This window comes from Brachycentrus maculatus, unplaced genomic scaffold, assembly GCF_059751285.1.
Source record: "Brachycentrus maculatus isolate JH-2025_06_01 unplaced genomic scaffold, ASM5975128v1 h1tg000687l, whole genome shotgun sequence".
Lineage (NCBI taxonomy): Eukaryota > Metazoa > Arthropoda > Insecta > Trichoptera > Brachycentridae > Brachycentrus > Brachycentrus maculatus.
The window spans coordinates 117,862-138,303 of NW_028281419.1; the positions used below are offsets into that span (position 1 = coordinate 117,862).

A 20,442-nucleotide genomic window follows, 5' to 3' on the forward strand; every position below is an offset into this window, starting at 1 on the left:
TAAATCAGTTGTCAACTATCAAATTGACAGTCTGTAGAATCAATGTTGCAGTTTTAAAACCAAACCTCTAAAAAATACCCTATATAAGTGTGTTTCGATCAAGATGATATGATGGACTATTCGAATTGTATTAATTATTAAATAATAATTAATTTTAACGCAACGAAATAATACAAACAACCCTCCTTATTTTAAACGTGATTATGAGAATACAACAATATCAAGAAAAATTATCCTAGTCCAAATTGCTTTACTGTATACTCGTAAATATAAAGCAAAACTTACGAGAATGCTACATTAATACTTTTTATAAGTAGAGCATGCGGCGATGGAACCAATAAAGCCTAATTACCCCATTTCCGAAAATTGTTTTTTTCCATTTCCTCGAATCTTTAAGTGAGGGTAGCAAAAAATACCTTGTAGATATTTTAAGTATTGAATGTGATACATTATTTACGAAATAGAATAAACAATGACCCTTTTATGTAAAAATATTAAAGTACTTGGCATAAATTATAATAAAGAAAAATTGCAAGACTGAGATAAGCGTTAGCGATAAAATTGATAAAAGTGTGTTAATATGGTTTGGGCATGTAAATCAAATAAAAAAATCAAGTAAAAAAAATACTAAAACAAATTTATGGGTCGAATGCTGTTGGAAACAGAGGAAGATGAAGGAAGATATCAAAATATCAGCGAGAATCTCGGAGGAAATGCATGAATGTGAAAAAGGCGAAGTTTGTTCGCAAGACAGATTGGTGTGACGTTCTGTCCTTTGCCCTCCTCTGCGGAGAAGCGGCATGATGGTTTGTTATATAGTATATTTTTATTGAATTGTGTTTTTCACTCTCATATTTACTTGATATTAACTTAGACCGGTACTTAAAGAGATCGCATTGCGGTACTTAATATTGTATCAATCTGATGAACTGACCTTTACACCGTTGTTTGCAATTAAAGGTAAAGAAGATGAAAAACGAAGACGATTTCCTGAGAAAAATATTGAAAATAAACGCTTTCGGGGTTTAAAAAAAAAACGTTTTTTAAAATAATAATCAGCTACATTATTTTAAAAAGTTCAAATATCTATTTAAGTCATAAAATAATTTCCTGACGTACATATTTAACTCAAAACATTTGTTAGAATGTTAACGAAATAACAAATTTTCCTCGTACTTCGTTAATCATTAATGAGCTTATTAGTTTCTGTATCTTTCCGTGTAAATAAGATTTTATTATATTAGTTTTATCCCCTAAGTTCTCGTTATACCGCTTCATTACGTTTATAACAGATTTTCTCCACCTACATTCCCTTAGCAATGGGTATCTGTTCATTTGTTTTCGAAGTTCGAAAGATTCGGGAAAAACTCGGGCAATCTTTCTTTCCGCGCTTTTTTGCTTAAATCTCTTTGTATGGAACAAACTGAGATGAAAAACTTTGAACAAGATTGAGGAATAACAACTTCCTTTTGCTCAAAAGCAACAGATGAAAGATATTTCGAAGCAAGATTTTCAGACCTGAAAAGACTTATTATATTAATATTTATATACTTTCGTTTCATATGCAAGATTGCTCTTAAAATATAAAAGTTTGTGTGATTTCTATTCATACGATTCTTTCATTCGTCAAAAGTTGTAAGTATTCTTAATAATTTTACATATTGTACGATATACTCAGTACATTTTGTATGAAAATCACTAAATTAAGCGTGAGAGAGACGATTTCTTCTCAATATGTTTTTTTTATTTATTGAGAAATTGATCTGCTTAGAAAAATAATAATGTTACGCGCTGAAGGCACCGGTTTTAACTTCTAGGGGCATCAAAATAATATAAGTATGTGTTTTCAAACATTTTATTTATTCAATATTACCCTAAAATTTATTGTTTATTATATTAGAATTTATTATATAGTTTTTTATTCATTATATTAGAACCAAAAAGCTAATCAAAATTCCTTCATATACTCAACACTGTTACGGGTTGGAAGAAAAATAATAATTACTTTTATAAAAAATGAGGCATAAAGATCTACCACCTTTCAAAGATCATATACCAATATTTGTAAAAGATATATATTTTTTCATGACTTCTATCAATGTTTTACATTGTACCAAAATACATAAAACGCAGCTTTTTAAAACATGTTTTTGATTTAAGTATATTTCAAATAGTTATCTAAAAGTAATAGCTATCCATTTTTAATTTAATTATCGCTTTGAAAATATCACTTTGTCTTGAAATCTATTGCGATACGTGTTTCGATGCATAATCGTTTCCAAGCAATACTTTGAAATACGCGTCAAAATGGATTTTTAGAAAAAGTGGTATTTAAAAAAGAAATTTAAACATAATATTTTTGTTCATTTACATTATTTGTAGCAAAGTATTTGAAATTTTCTCAAAAAAATGAAATGTTCGATTATTCAGACCCGTATATTGTTTGAGCGACAAAAACTACAATTTCAAAGCCAGAATTATCTCTTTCAATATACGAGAATGTTATTTTAAAACGAGAAAATTTATTTAAATAAATTACTTTCAGGTTTATTGAGTTCTTTGTATTTTAAATAAATTGAGTGGTATGCAAATTCATCAAACTAAAATAGAAAAATCAATTGATTTTAAATAACGCTTTAATTTAAGAAAAAAAGTGCTTTTGTTAATCTTCGGGGCCTTGAATTCAAATTTATTTAAATAGAAAACTTTAAAAGTTTTTCTTTGAAGAAAAAGCATTTAAGAGATAAATACGGTGGAATAAAAACGTCCGATAGATTCGAACAAAGATTTCAAAGCGAGTTTTCCCAAAGAAAGCTTCGCATTTTCTTTGTTTTTTTTTTCTTAAAATTCTTTTGTTTTTCCTCTCGACATCCATTGCCAAGCGATCATTAACATGCCTTTTTTTCGCCGAAACGAAACAAATACAATACAAAGAGATAAACACAAGAGAAAAAGAGATTAATCGAAATACTGAACCTTAAGGGAAGAAACAAATAGATTTTAAACGCTCGATAAGGATAAAATGAAACGGAAGAGGAAGAAAATATTATCAAAGAAAATATCATTTTATCTGCTCCTAGAAAAATTGGAACGATTGTAGTTATTTCATAATCTATAATAATCGAAAGACGTTTGTTCTGGATTTTATTGTTGCGCGGTGACTTCAATCCCCCTTTTCGTATATTTTTGATACCCTAAACCATATCTACTATAAGAAATATATATCGTAGAGCTTTCATTGTTTATTGTACAAAGACTTTTCGATTGCCGAGCAATACGTAGATAGATTTCTCGTATAAAGTCTTGAATAGACTCCACCATAATTCATCACAGGACGCCAGAGCTTCTATCACTGAAAACCGTTTTTCGATCCCAACTGCTCCGGTCTCCAGTGTTGTTGCATAATATTTATCGACTCGCTGTTTTCTAGGAACTTTGGTTATATCAACACTTCTCAGTATAGTTTAAGAAACTTATGGAGTATAAGTAAAAATACAAACATTCACACACACACACACACATATTATATATTGATATCTCAACATAGACGAAGAATCCTATCATAGGGCAGTTTAAGTAATCACTTTATACACGTGGACATTAGTTGTGAACATGTATATTATCAAATGTTAACATTTACTATTCTATCCACGATTGACGACAAGACTACTCAGATTCGGATGTAACGTTTATTTTTTAATTGACTCCTTTTTTAACATTCAAAAATTTTTTTTAATGATTTTTACAATTGTTGTCTTGCAATAAAAAGTTAAATTTTATTTAAATTTGATTTTTATTGTTATATTTTATTTTGTTTTATTCTAATGCTTGAATGCTCAACACTTTTATGAAAATGTCATTCATTATTAAAATCCTATAATTATTGTCTTATAAGTTGTGTACGATCCAGAGGTGAGGGTAATATTATATAACTTAATATGTAGTTATCGCTAACTTTTTGTTTTGACTAACGATAAAAAGGTTTTAAATTTAAGAAACAATTAATCATTTTAAGCCTAATAATTAGGAAATTGTTTCATGAATATTGTAACAAGTCTATAAAAAAAAAACCCTAAGACCTAAGACCCTACCAAAAAAAATTAAAAGTGTGGCCGACTCTCCTAGTAGTTTTAATATGTATATTTTTACCTCAAACATATTTTTTTTAACATTAATTTTATCTTTCATAATTAATTTTAATGGTTCTTAATTCTAATTATCTAAGGGGCACAAAGTAATAAAATATAATTAACAAAATATACTATTACTAAAAATATTTTTGTGAGGTTTCATTTTAAATTCTTTGATATGGTAATTTTCATTTACTACAATTTTTTTATGATTTCGTTAGTGTCGGATCAAAATGTCAAAGAGTAAAAAAATGTACTGTCATTTAAATTAAAATGGAATTCAGACTAAAAACCATCGTTTTTTAGAGTGGCTGTTTAAAATATATATTTTTTACAAATTTAATATCTATGGTAATAAATGATTTAGGTTTACACTTTATAGGCCTCGATTTTCTTCTGAATACACTTCAATAATATTTTCCTTTTTCTTCTTCTTTTTCAATTGTCATTAAAGAAATAATAAAAAGTGATCACTTAAGCTCTTGAGGTGATATTCCGGGTGATATTTAATAAGTTTTGGTGTGAATAATACTGATATTGATTTTTAATCCTTTGAGAATCCCACTCTAAATATTAAAACATAAAACAGGATAACTTTCAGATAAATAATTACATCAATAACATGAAAATTATTTTATTCCAGCTCGACCAAATGGTGAAAAATACTTATTCAGCCTTAGCGTTGTACTTAAAAATACAAAAATAAAACAAAACAACAACAGCAAAAATTAGAAATATTAAAAAAGTATATGTAAATATATCATATGTTTTGTTAGCTGACTTATTTTCTGGGTAAAAATAATGTTTTTTTTTTCAATATTCTTTTCGATACATTATTCAAAACATTATTTTTAAAACAGGTATTTTCAATTTCAAGTTTAAGAAGCAATTTGATATAATGAATAAATAATATAATTATTGTCAGCATTGTCTCACTCGGTATATAAAAAATAAATTGCTTTTCAAATTAAAAATGTTATAAAAATATATATATATCTAAACATATCATATTTTTTGCTAGCTGACTTATTTTGTGGACCACAAGGATGTTCAAGTGTTTTACTGACATTTCTTGGTGGAATTGCATTTTATAGAATATAAACTATCTAATTTTTTCCACATGAATTTTATTTGACAAGCGCGACAGCCAGGTTTCATTGTAACCAACATCATCAGATCAGTCTGATGATGTCGGTTATGACAAAAACCAGCTGCTGGTTAAATAAAATTCATGTGTAAAAAACTACATACTTGTTATTTTATTCTATAAAAGGATGTTTTTTACAAAATACTTTAAACGATTCATAATCGATTAATGTATCAGACCGGTCTGATGATGGCGGTTACGACAAAACCCGGCTGCTGGTTAAATAAAATTCATGTGGAAAAAACTACAAACTTGTTATTTTATTCTATGAAAGGATGTTTAAAAAAATATTTTATATGATACATTAATGATTAATGTATTAGACCACTCTAATGATGTTGGATACAACGAAATTCGGCTGGTGGTCAAATAAAATTCTTGTGGAAAAAACTACATACTTCTTATTTTATTATATAAAATAATGTTTTTTTTCAATATTTTATACGATACATTAATGATAAATGTATCCTATAAAATTAAAATTAAAAATCAATGATTAATAAAAAAATTATTAAAAAACTGATCTTTTCGATTAATAGTCAAAGACGCAGTACGATATAAGAAATCAATAATAAACTAAATTTGTCAGCATGTCTCACTCGGTATATAAAAATAAATTGGTTCATGTATAAAAACACGAGATTTTCTCATGTGGATACACTAGTCATTCCGGAATACGGTAATAAATATGGTAAAAGAATCCGTCAATCCAATATTTCCAAGATAAATAAAATGTTCCCAAATAAACCTTTGTGGGCTACAGATCCAAAACAAATATGCTGAAATTATTCCAGGAATAAAGGATTCTATAACACCAATTTATTTATTATATTTTGTTCATAGGATATATAAATAAAGTCCCATAGAGAAAACCATGTAGGACAAAAAAATGTGTGGGTATATAAAACAATACAATTACAATACAAAGTACGATTTTATTCAATGAAAAATATAATAATAGGTGGAATACCAATAAAAAACGCATTAAAATAAAATAAAAATATCACAATTTTGCAAGTTTCTCTAAATCATTACGTCGGAGTTATTTTTAAAATTTGACATATCAACATACATAAAGAAAAATATGAGTTCTAAATATTTCAGTAGTGTGGTTGTTAATCATGGATAGAATGGTGAATGTAATACGTTTGTAAAATGATCACTAAAACCAACCTGTGATGAGTCGTAAGTCCTGTAAATACACAAACTTTCATATCCTTCATCATTTATGTCAAGATGTAAAATAGAAAATAATAATCTGCTATTTTTTTCATATGTTCTCTAGTTTAATAGATGTAGTTTTAATGTATTTTTATACATTATTCGCTTACTCAATTTTTAAAATGCTTAAAAGTTTAAGAAGGAAGCCTTTGATCAAAACCGGACACACAAAAGGCTGAAGGAATGCTTGATTTATGAAATAAATTAATATTCTTCTTCAAACCTTTATCCACGCACCAATGGCGCATAAGACACTGCATCATATAAACGCAATGTTATCATGGTCGTTGCACATGCAAGTAAGGTGATCAGCCCTCCGCTTCAGGTACCACATGTCCAGGGTAATATTGAATAAATATTCGAGTGAAACAAATCACTTATATTTATTTACCCCCCCCCTGGTAATTGAACCCGGGACCACCAAAACAGTAGCCGAGTGTGCTGACCATTACACTTAGCGAGGCGGAAACTAATATTAAGAAAATGAAAATGTACTAACTAAAATTAATGGCTGGAGGATTATAGCCTCTTCTCTGTGTTGCTCTGTTTATTTTTTTAAAATGAAACGGGATATTTACTCAATACATTTCATCGTTTATTAAGCCTTGCGAATCTTCTATTAGGGTACTTACAGTGTTTCTAAATGTTTATTTGTTTGGCCAGCTACTTAGAGTTAAAAGCATAATCCATAGACCATTACTGCGAACGAAATCAATTTGGATTAAAATGTAAAGCATTAGTAATATATTTTCCTCCGAATACGTTTATCCTTAAGATTAGGGCTGTGGCTGCGAAACAGCGCACTTACGTACATAAATTTATTTACTTTTTCCCTCGACTATGAGTATTTGAATCATAAAACATTTGTTTATTTTAAAACAGAGTATGAAAATCTTACCCAATATAAATGTAACAATTATATATTACATGAAGCTTCTCTTACGTGGATAAGGATATTGAGAGAACAGTGAATGCAGGGAATAAATTAGATAGTGCTTTGAACAGAGTGATTGCAAATAAAAATATATCCATGGAAGCCGAGCTAGCGGTTCACAACGGCGTGCTGGCACCGACACTAATGTATAGAAGCGAAACATGGAACTGACAAAGGAAAGATGAAAGCAGAGTGAACGCTGTTGAAATGTGCTCCCTCAGACGAATGGGTGGAAAATCATCGTACGACAGAATTAAAAACGAAGATATAAGAAAGGAATGTAAGGCTGAACAAGAAATAATTCAAAAAAAGATTAGAAAAGATTAGGAAGACTTTATTACGGTGGTATGGACATGTGGAGCGTATGGATAGCAAGAGATTGACTCAGAAAATATATGCGGCAAATATGAGAGGGAAAACAGAACGACTAGATCAGATCAATCAGAACCTAAAATCTGGCGGTTTCAAAAGTCTGCGTAATCGGAGGGCATTTATGACTAGATGTATGGATGTGAAGAAGGTGAGGAGTGTATGTCAGGACAGAAGAGTGTGGCGTTCCATGTCCAAACGGCGTGATGGTAGTAGTAGTAGTAGTTCTCTTACTTTAAATTTTGCTCAATGCATTTTGAATCTTTATTTTAGTTACATTTCCCACAAATTACACAAATATATTTTGCCAATATTGTATATATTTAAATATGTACATACATGATCAAACTTAACTTATAAATTATCAAGCCGCTTTTATTCTCTCAACCTACTCCTGTGGAAGCAGTGGTAGGCAGAGGGAATAGAACGCGACACAAATCTATCTTTACAAAATCTTCCACATGCATGCATCGAGTTTAAATCCCTTATGTAGAGAACTTGAACTCCCGATTTTCATTCAAAATTATTGAACTAAAAATTCATATATTATGTTGATTGCATTTTAGAGAGGGGTGGTATTATAATAATTATTATGACGGTGTAATGTTTTGAGCAAGTGGGGGTGGAAAGTGTACAACAGAACCCTTCTGAAACCCTAGTAAACCTTTCAAATTAAGACAACTTACTGTACTGAACATTGTCAAGGATAATTTCTTGGCGAAGTTTCACTATAAATCGTTTTTCATTAGCCAAACTTTTGTCATAAGTTCACCTAACTAAATAGGTTTTCATAGTTTAAATGGGCATTCCCTGCCATGGTTTTATGCCTACTTAATATTATTCTCGTTTTATATGTCTTTTCTGGTGGTTAATTACCGTTATTATGAAGACATCCACATGGTGAGCTTTACATAAAAAATATGTTCAACACCCTTACTAAAATTTTAACCATCCTCCCCAATAAAAGCCCCCTTATAAACATTACACACATATATATATATATATATATATATATATATATGTATATATATATATATATATATATATATATATATATATATATATATATATATATATATATATATATATATATATATATATATATATATATATATATATATATATATATATATATATATAAAATGTATATATATAAACTTTAATGTGTGGTTAGAGTTATATAAGCCAACAAAAGAAGGATGAAAGAAGAGTGGATACCATAATGCATTCCACAAGACGAATGTGTAGAAAATCTATGTATGACAAAAATAAAGTTATAATAAAATAGCGTACGGCAAAGTATTATTCTTTAAGTTGGTAATGATATTTGGTGAATGTGAACGGGGAAACAGAATTAAAAACAATTAAATCAATCAGAACCTACAAACTCGACTTGTGAAAAGTCTACGTAACCAGACGGCACGTATGACTAGATGAATATTTGTAAAAGTAACTAGCAGTGTTAATCAGGGCAGACGAGTATAGCGTTTCATCTTCTATACCTACCCCTGCATTAAAATAACATGATAGTAGTAGTAGTAGTTATAGTAGTAGTAGTATTAGTAGCAGTAGTAGAGAAATGAGGTAAACTTATTAATACAACCAGCTGGAAACAATGAAGTCTATTGGATTTGAGTAAGGACAAGTTTATTACTATTATATTTAGAGTGTCAGAAATAAATTTATGGGGAGGAATAATTTAGCCTTCCGGGTCGTAAGAAACAGACGGTATCCTTGTGAGTTATGATTTCCAATACGAACATAATTCAATTATTAATTTTGGGAATGTAATATATTTTCCCGATGAAAAAATCTGTCATAATTCACTCAATGTAAAGACATTACTTCAATCTCTGCATTGAACAAAATGAGTACATTATAGTCTTGGCGATCAGACGTATAATTTTGTACATGAAATTAGACCGATGGATATTGGATAACTGGATTTAGAATATAAAACAGAATAACACAATAAAATTACTGTGATTATTAAGCGTTTTAGAACTGGGATTTTTTCTTAAATATATGCTTAAATTGCTGAAGGCTTTTCTTCTAAATATTTATTTTATTTGGTGTACAAATATCAAAAACAGACAATTTTTTAAAATATTGACTGGCTGAATATATATTTTTGATATTAATAGTAAACTCAACACCTTGAAGAACTTTAAAAAGAAAATGAATTATTCCTAGTTCAGCCTTTCAATTCTTGACTGAATTAGGGATAATGGAAGAGATTAAGAAGAGTTTTTTTTAAATAGAGATTGAAAAAATTGAAGAAAAAAAATAACATACGATGAAAGACATACATTTTAATTGAAAATAATATCATATTATTTTTTGATATCTCATCAAAGATGAAGAAGAATATGAAAATCAAATTCTTGGAAGTTCTAAATATATGTATGAACCAATTTTGAAACATTGTTCTTGAATCACTAGAACTTCACTAGAGATATCTTTTGATGAGATGAAAATAAAATAACTTCTATAATTGGAGATGATCCAGATTTGTAAACAAGTATTTGGACACACTCAAAATATTGAAAATAATATCAATTACTCTTATAACATCCTGAAATACTCAAGAGCCGGCACACAAGTATATGTGCATGTGTTTGAACGTTTGTTTGTATGTAAGTTTAGTGGGGTAATAGAACTTCCCCGAGCGACCAAAAACAGTCCTCAGAAAGTTTAATTGAAAACGATACAGCCCCAACCCCAATTTAAATTTATGGAAGCCCCGAAGTTTAGGAATTTCACCTGTGACATTGAATTACTTAACAAATTTATCAGGAATGCCTCGGAAAATTCTGAAATATTCATTCTACGACCGAGGGATGGTTCGTTTCCGCAAAGTTTCCTTATTTTAATGATATTTTCGAGGTGATAAAGAAATTTTTACACAACACGGTGAGAGATAAATCATCCCTTCAACAACTTTAACCCTTTATCGGCCAAAACGTCGCATATTTCTGTTTATAGTAACTGCAGACAGTTGGTAGAATTCCATTTTTAATTTTTGGGTAATTTATCCAAAATTAAACAAGTTTATTGTGTTAAATTCTACTTTTATACATATATGTATAATAATATCGTAGTCATACAGGAGAAAGTGATCAGGTGCAATTTTTTACAAAAACGTGATTATTGACTATTTGATATCTTACTAGCTTTATATTGATAACATTTTTAGTGTGTCTAAATACTTGTTCACAAAATCTGGATTATCTCCGATTATAGGAGTTATTGTCACATTATTTTTGACATCTCATCAAAGATGAAGAAAAATATGGAAGTCTGGGCATTTACGGGGCTGACGATCGTCACTTAAACCAGCCTATGACTGTCATCAGCTCCTTAAATGCCCAGACTTCCATATTCTTCTTTGATGAGATGTCAAAAAAGCTATATATTGCCCTGAAAAAATCCTAAAGCGATTTTAAACTTGGAAGTATGGTATATTGACTTGTTAAAAATGACTAATTGCATTGATGTTTATTTTCTTGCCAAGTAAATATTACTTAAATGGCCCTCCTGAATATTTTAAGTTTTGTTAGTTGGTGACTTTCTCCTGTACGACTACGATATGTTGAGTACGAGTATAATGTAAAGAGTGTTTGATAATATATTAATAAGACGAAACGCGTCACATATTATCATATAAGTATGAATATGTAAATAAAAGAAGAATTCAATCTAATAACCTTGTTGACTTTGGATAAACTACCCATATTTCATATTTCTGTACTAAATAACTAACCATCACACCACACCTCTGCCTACCCCCGCTTCTCAGCGGGGGTAGGCAGAGAGAATAGAATGTCATACCATTCTGTCTTTGCAAACATTCTTCGCATTTTGCTCATACGAGTACATACCAGCCAAATATATTGACTCCTTACCCTGCCACTTCCAAATTTATTATAAATCTGATGGTGCCAATTTTTCCTCGGTTTTCTTCTGCTTCTTTTTCTTACTACAATTGCCTCAAAAATTGTTTCTTCTTTTTTTCCTCACTCATTTATTCACATGCATAAACCACATCTACACACCTTACATTTTATCGATAATGCCTATCTCAGCTCTGCATTCTTTCCTTACTTTACTCTTCGAATATCTATTATACATTGGGTGCTAATTAGACTTAAAAGAAAAAATAAATGTACTTTTAAAAATAAATAAACAAAATATATATAAAAAAAATGATAATCTACATTTGTCCTGATGATTACGATTATTCCGAAACCTGTAGTCAAGAAGAAGTGTTTTTAAAGTGGTATGACACAAAATGAACGATGAATGATAAAGAAAGTGTTATTTTTATAACCACCAACAAAAGTAAATATTCGGTATAGATACAAACGAGTATATTGTCTTTCAAATATAAGAAAATATCTTCTTAAAGTTCTTAAAAATAGTTTATCATTCGCTCTAAGTTCGAAATTGATTCGAAACTTTTCCAAAACAACTTCTAGTTTGTGTGTATATAATTTGAGGAAAACTAGTTTTCCGGAGTTGTTCTGTTTACTTGTTCATTTTTCCTGGCAGAGATGCGCATGAAACTGGATACCGCTCGGAAACCATACGAACGTCTGCTCTTCTTACATTTCGCCGTCGGTAGGAGTTCGGACGATGAAGTCTTATTTCAGTAGACTGCCATTCATAAGATGTTCAAACTAACTCAAGTATTTGCCTTTGTGTACTGTGCTGCGCTGACTGTATTGAAATATAATATTCTCTGTTATTTATCCCACTAACGAATGCTGTCGGAGTGTTGACGTTGAGAACGGAAATTGAATTACTTATATTTGTTCTCCTTTTGTAACAGTAAATTTACAATCTGTTTTAGCTTCTGATATTTTAAGCACGCAATAAAAGTAAATGAAAATAATAATAAAATTACAATAATAATAATAAAACCCTTAACCGCACCCTAATGGTGCATGGGGCACTATGTCATATAAACGCAGTGTTATCTTGATCGTTAACACATGAAGGAAAGGTGATCAGCCCTCCGCTTCAGGTACCAGTCCAGGGTAATATTGATTAAATATTACAGTGAAAAAATCACTAATTTTTGCATTTTGTAACCGATTTTTGTTCATAATAAGTGTCGTGACAATCGGTGGGTATGTATGACAAGATGCATGAACGTGGAAGAGGCGAAGAATGTTTGCAAAGACAGAGTGGTGTGGCGTTCTATTCTGTCTGCCTTCCCCTGCGTGATGATTAGTTAGTTAAGTGTCTCAAATTGAGATGAAACGTGTATCATTCTTTTCTATTTGAAGGAATGTGGAAGTCTGAGAATCCCAGGGCTTATGACGTGGCATTTGTCTGGCTTAAGTAATCACTTTACACACTTGTGTAAAGTGTGTTCAATTTATTTATTTACTATTAATATATACATTACAAACTTAAAATTTGAAGCGTATACATTAAAATTGAAAATATGCAAGAATACTTTTACTAAAAGTGTAAACGAATCCCGCTTCGGAAAACTTTTTCGGACACATGGAACAGATCAATATCCATTTAATTTAATATTTGCCATTCAGCCCATTATTTGATATCTCCATGCGTTAACTTTTGGATTTCTTTGTAGATCTCAGTTCAGCTTGCCGAAGGTCACTATTCTACCAATGATTGACAACCACACTACTCAATTTTTTGGAACTCCTATAAACACACATATGTCATTAATCTCATAGAATAACCCGCAAAACGACTATTTTTAAAAGCTTGTCTGTATGTAGGATAGTTGAGAAAAAAGTTTAAAATTAATATTTCTTGAATAAATTTTACAATTGGCGGGAATCAAACCCGCAACGCCAGTCTCTCAATCGAGCAACTCGTCTACGCAATGGCAAATGTCTTAGCAACTTGTAATTTGTGAACACATATATATATATATATATATATATATATATATATATATATATATATATATATATATATATATATATATATATATGTATATATATATATTTATATATATATAATATATATATATGTGTATAATATATATATATATATATATATATATATATATATATATATATATATATATATATATATATATATATATATATATATATATATATATATATATATATATATATATATATATATATATATATATATATATATATATATATATATATATATATATATATATATATATATATATATATATTTAAACCTGTTAATAAAATGTCTTTAAACATCAAATTACAGAAAGTAAATATTGTTCAGTATGGATATATTCTATCTACCTTGCCTTTTTATATTAGCGATTTCGATTATCCGCTTAAAGTTTTAAAACGTTACCTTCGCAGATAACGGCGAATTACTATTATACCTGTAATTGAACAAAAAACGTTCATTTATGTTATTTTCAATCATCGTTACCTACCGTAAACGATTATTGTCAGTAAGCAAATAAGGTTATTCTATTATGTTACACAACACGCACGCGTATTTACGTATACTTTTTCCATCAATCTCGAGAAAACTTGAGTGTTGGTTAAAACTTAGAGTTATCCGCAGTCGGGAAAATCGCAAAGTCATTTAAACTTCCTGCCAGGAATGATCGCCGGAAAAGTTTCAAATACTTTGGTGGAAAATATTATGAATTTACGAACACATCCTCTACACACGTATGATAAATAAAATCGTAAAACTTATCTTATCATCGAAATTTAACGTTGACATGCTTAATAATTCAATAAAACTTTAACAATCAAAGCATAACATATGGAATATAACAAAATATAACCTTAAACTAGCTGCTACAACTCAAGATTAGAGGATAATAATCTAAGATATTTTTTAAATTTTCAATTAATATCTGAGTGTAGTTTATTAAATTTTACTTTTGTTTTTTTTTTTATTTTACATAATTAGTACATTTATTTAAAGAACAATTATAAATAATTAAAAAAATTATTTTTGCAGAGACCCACCAAGCCACCTTTTGTGTCTTCTTTTTATGTAAACTTTTTATTGTATTTATCCATTTTAACCAAAATAAATATATTTTTAATATACACACAAAAAAGAGATAGGATTTTAAGAATATAAACTTATACAATTTTCATAGAATTTGCTCTTGATAATTTACTCATTCCTTTATTTTGCCTTTGTTCCATATTTTATTTTGACTTCTAACCTCCAAATATTTAACAAAAAGGCTTTATGTTTATGCTGCCTTGTTTGTGCGGCCTAAAGTTTTATTTCGAAATTCTCATATCGAATTATAACATTATTTTTCTCTAGCTATATCAGGCCATGGGTCACCGTGGCTTAGTCTGGCTTAGTAAAAAGCATAACAATAATTTTCAATGTGTATAAAATGTATGCATAAATAATCTATAAATAAAGTAAAATAAATGCAGCTGAAATGCAATCTCGCAAAGCGTCAAAATGATGTTTGAATAGTAAATGAGGAAAGAATGCAAGACTGAGATGAGAAAAATCGGTAAAATAAAGAAAGGTGTTTTTAAACAGTTAAGACATGTAGAAAAAATGACTAAAGAAATAACAATAAAACATATTTTTATGAGGTAAATGCAGTTGGAATTGGGAGCGGAAGAAGACCAAGTAATACATGGCATGGTCAAGTATTTCAAATTTTATTTGAAATTTGTCAGGTCAATATAATTGGCAAGTCAGAATAATTGGCGGGTGTTTATGAAGAGATGCATGAATGAGGAAAAAGTGAAGAATATTGGCAAAGATAGAGTGGTATTGCGTTTTATTCTCTCTGTCTACCCCTGCGGAGAAATTGCGTGATTTGGTAGTTAGTTATGTAAAGAATAAAAAAGTCATAATGTGTTCATATTCAGATGATAACTTTCTTCTAAATTACAATCAGTTATAATTAAATTTATTTCATGTTTCTTTCTAAAATTCAGTATATAACATCATATCCCATAACATTTTTTTTCTTCTAGATTATGCCACAACATGGGCTGATATAATTTTCCATACATCTCGATCTTCGAGGAAAACAATGGGGGTGCGAAGGCTGCCACGTGATTCCAGAATACTTTTCTTGGGTAAGTTTTCTTTTATTGTGAAAATCTATTCTATTTTCCCTTTGTCTGGCAATATCAGGTTTCAAAAATATATTATGACAAGCTGTAAATCCATTTGTTATTGAGGCTTATTTTTATGATGTATCGACGTTATCATTATTTCTACAGTGTATTATTCAATACATAAAGTTCTTCTTACATATTTTGATATGATCACAATAAATTGAGAATATTATTTTTTGACATCTCATCAAAGATGAAGAAGAATATGGAAGTCTGGGCATTTACGGGGCCGACGACCGTCAAAGGCTGGTTAAAGTGATCACTTTACAAACGTGTAACATTCACCAATTCTACCCATTATTGACAACCACACTACGCAAATTCTTGGAAGTTCTATATATATGAACCAATTTAGAAACCTTGTTCTTGAATCACTAGAACTTCACTAGAGACATCTATTGGTGAGATGTAAAGAAGCTTTTTACTAAGCAGAAACTCTTTTATTAGTATGTGAGATCCAAATCCTGGATTATAATCACACACATGAGAAACGCCAGAAAATACCATTTTCATTTTTATTATTAAGCTTATAATTTAAATGCCCAGACTTCCATATTCTTCTTCATCTTTGATGAGATGTCAAAAAATAATATGAAAATAACTCCTGTAATTGGAGATAATCCAGATTTTGTGAACAAGTATTTGAACACACTCAAAATGTTGTAAATTGAGAATATATGAAATACTTTTCTTTTTACCTTAATTTTCGTTTATTGAAAATCTTGAATATCAAAAAGTGATTCATGGATTGCTTTAAAATATCGACAAAACATTGCATTTAAATACGAGCACGTTTATAGTTTATACATATGTAAATTTGATTAATGTTTTTACATGAGACAGGTACTTTTTTTAAACGTTCGTTTTAATCAAGAAAAGTAACACATGCAATACTAAAAATGGTTTTTGCCTGATAGCGTGATTCTTGACAGCTGCTGTAACAAAGAATGTGAATTTTTTTCATAGATTTTTAACATTTCCATTGCTTAACAAACATTGCCAAATTTAACATATTAAAAATTTGCGATTTTTAATTTCTTTCTTTTCCGTTTAACTAGAACTGAGCTACAGGAATATGTGGCCAGGTAAAGGTAGTATTTAATGAATAAAAATCCTGACCAAAATCATGTTAACAAAGATAAATTGTATCCAAACACATCGTTATTTGGATTTTTTATATAAATTATTCTATGCAATTTTATTGGGTTATTGTATTAAAAATTAGTAACGTAAATAAAAAATGATTTAGGGTAAAATTACGGCTTATATGAGGATAATATATCTTTCGTTACTCTTCCTTATTAGCAGTAATTTTCAAGAAACATGCAATGCGATTTAGTGCAAATTACTACCTTCCAGAATGTTATTTATTACAATCAAAGCGAAATGGATTAATAATGCAGTAAATTTACGATTTTTCTGGTTTAACACTCGCATACTAATTTTATTTCTTTCATGAAAATATCTTTTAAAGTTCACGAATTTTATTAAAAAAATATTTAAAAATAATAATTTTTTTAAACTTTATTTTATGTTACCATTTACCGGGTTTCGATTATGCTGACATTTATAGTAAATTCAAGTCAAGGTTTGTGGGGGAAAAAGAGATATTTTTTTATGTATCTTCTACTTCTAGTTATCCTATTCGCATAAAATGGTGCAAAGGGCACTATATCGCATCGACACAGTGTTATCTTGATTGTTATTTACTCGAATAGTTGAATCATTTAACCAGGTTATTAACCCTGCACTTCAGATACTATGTATCCAGGATACACATAACATATGAGTGTAAAACCACTAAATTTTATTTTGCCCTATTTGGAATCGAACCTGGGGACTCCAACACGGTAGTTAAATGCTCTTACCACTACATTATGGAGGCGTGCAAGCTTTTTGTATACCAAAACCAAAAATGAGGAAGAATTAGAACATTTTATTTCTGGTTCGCGAAAATATAAAAAACATCATTTATTTTTATAAAATGTAGGTCGTAAAAACAGACGCAAATTTGATAATTTCACTCTCCATTATTTGAAAATGTTTTAAGCATGAACAAAGAACGGAATGATTTGCATTGGAGATCGAAATATAGAGAAAAAAAGCAATTTAACATGGCCAATTCCGAAATTATTTTCATAGATAATATTTTCAATAATTATTTTATTTTTTCAAAAATCGTTTTTCCCTCGTTTTCCATAACAAAGGATTCAAATTATGTTTAAGGACAGGCAAGTCAATCAGAATTTAAATGCCTAAAAAGTCCTCATTGCGTGGAGAACGTTTGACTATACTTCAATTTGATTTGTCAATTGGATTCCATTTTCCGTAAATTAAATTCATTCCTTTGAAAGCTCGACTTGTTCTTTTATTTCTGCAAAAAAGGAGGAACTTTGTAGCTGAATGTTTTTCAGGAATTCCTTAATTAGAAAAGTATTTGAAACAAGTGAAACCTACAAGAATATGCTCAAATTGTTTGTATGAAATTCGTAATTTCTTTTAATAAATTTCATACCATCTCGCAGTTTCTTAGATTAAATTCAGGGGCTTGGAAACTGAAAACTTGGAAAATCAGTTCTGCGCCTTATTTACCAGTCCAGAGTAACATTAAACAAATATTTTTTTTTAAAACCCTTATCCGCACCCCAATGGTGCATAGGGCACTGTAATACAAACGCAGTGTTATCTTGATCGTTAACCATGAAGGAAAGGTGATCAGCCCTCCGCTTCAGGTACCAGTCCAGGGTAATATCGAATAAATAGTACAGTGAAAAAAATCACTTATATTTATTTTACCCCCCCTGGGAATCGAACCCGGGACCTCCAGAACCTCCAGTGACCATTACACTACGGAGGCGAACAACACGTAAACAAATATTAAACAAATATTGTAGTAAAAAAACACTTGTTCTAATTTTGATCCCCCAATGAACCGAATATATTTGAAATAAAAAATTAAAATATTTCTTCTTTTACATGAATAATGCTAAAATTATTATGATTTTATTTTTGGTAGTATTTATGGATACTCCATTATTTAAAAATGAAACTTTAATATGTGGATATATTTCCACAAAATCGCAAAGCGTAATAAATGGGTATGACGTATTTGATTACACGTCCCCAGCAGTATTATTTTCTCAATATACCCTTAACTCAAAGCCAATGAATTAACCTTTGTAGATTGTAATACGTGATTAAGTGTGGTGCAGTGGTTTGGTGTGGGTGATAGAGTTAGGATTATCAAACTTCAAATTCGTGAAATTTATCAAAATAATATTAGAATAATACAATTTAGATGTTATGAATGTTTTAACTAAAGCGTATCATTTATCAGCAGTTGCTTCACTTGTACGAGAGCAGAACAGCTAGCGTACGGGTTAATGGGAGCAATGATTTTGATATTATATCATTTTTAAATGATTTTTGATATCGCAAACCACGATGATCATACATCGTGGTTTGCGATATCAAAAGGCGTAAAACAGGGCTGTGTAATGTCACCATAGTTGTGAAATGTGTATTTGTACCATTGTATGAAAGATATTGCAAGTATGGGAATCGGAGCGAGGATGACGAATTTGACTGTTGTTGCTTGCAGTATGTGGAAGACGTATTGTCATATTGATTGCTAATATTATCAAGAATGTATGATGTATGACAATTGGTGAAAATAATTAAAAATTATGGTATCTAAAAGATAGAAAGATGTAACATAATGCAAGATTATCGTACAAAACTAATTCCATAAGAGAACAAATGCAAGAATTTTTATCAAGGTAGAATGTTCTCAAGGGATGGAAAAGTAGATAAAGATATTGAGAGAAGAGAAACGTAAGAAAAAAATGTTTCTTCAAACAGAGTGATTGCAAATAAAAATATGTCCATAGAAGCCAAACTGGCGGTTCACAACAGGGTGCTGGTACCGACACTGATGTATGGATGCGAAACATTGAACTGGCAAAGGAAGGATGAAAGCAGAGTTCACTTTACACATATAATATGTTTGTGAATGTTACACGTGTATAAAATGATCACTTCAATCAGCCTAAGGCATGTCGTAAGCCCAGTAAATACCTAGACTTTCATATTCGTCTTCAATTTTTTTGACAATATTCAATTCAATATTCAATTGTATGTTCTTAATCCTAGCTTATCACTTAAGAAATATATACCGTAGAACGGAGCTTCTTGAACTTTGATGTGTTACTTGAGCCCAGTACAAAAAAATATATGTTTTTGGTCTACAATAATGAGCGTATTGACATGATTCATTGTTTCCCTGATAGGTTTCACTTATTGTCACGATACTTCGATCGATACCAAGGTCTAAATATTTTTTTTGTACTGGGCTCAAGTAACACATCAAAGTTCAAGTAGCCCCGTTCTACAGTACTCGTATAAATATTTCAATAATTTTTGTGAGAAAAAATATAAATTTATTAAATAAAACTTTTCATATAACAATTTTAATAAAGATTCTAAACTAATAAACTACTTTAGTATTTATTCTCTTTATCTTTTTTCTCTAAGTAGTTT

General features: G+C 29.6%; 1 protein-coding gene across 1 annotated transcript in view; it reads left to right on the plus strand.

Moving 5' to 3' along the window:
* The window catches only part of LOC148300608 (uncharacterized), a 166,411-nt gene that overhangs the window by 17,829 nt on the left and 128,140 nt on the right, over positions 1-20,442 (plus strand). The window contains exon 2 of the mRNA XM_088274544.1: positions 15,757-15,861. Within this exon, the coding sequence (XP_088130670.1) occupies positions 15,816-15,861 (46 nt within the window). The 5' untranslated portion in view covers positions 15,757-15,815. The remainder of the gene's footprint in view (positions 1-15,756; positions 15,862-20,442) is intronic.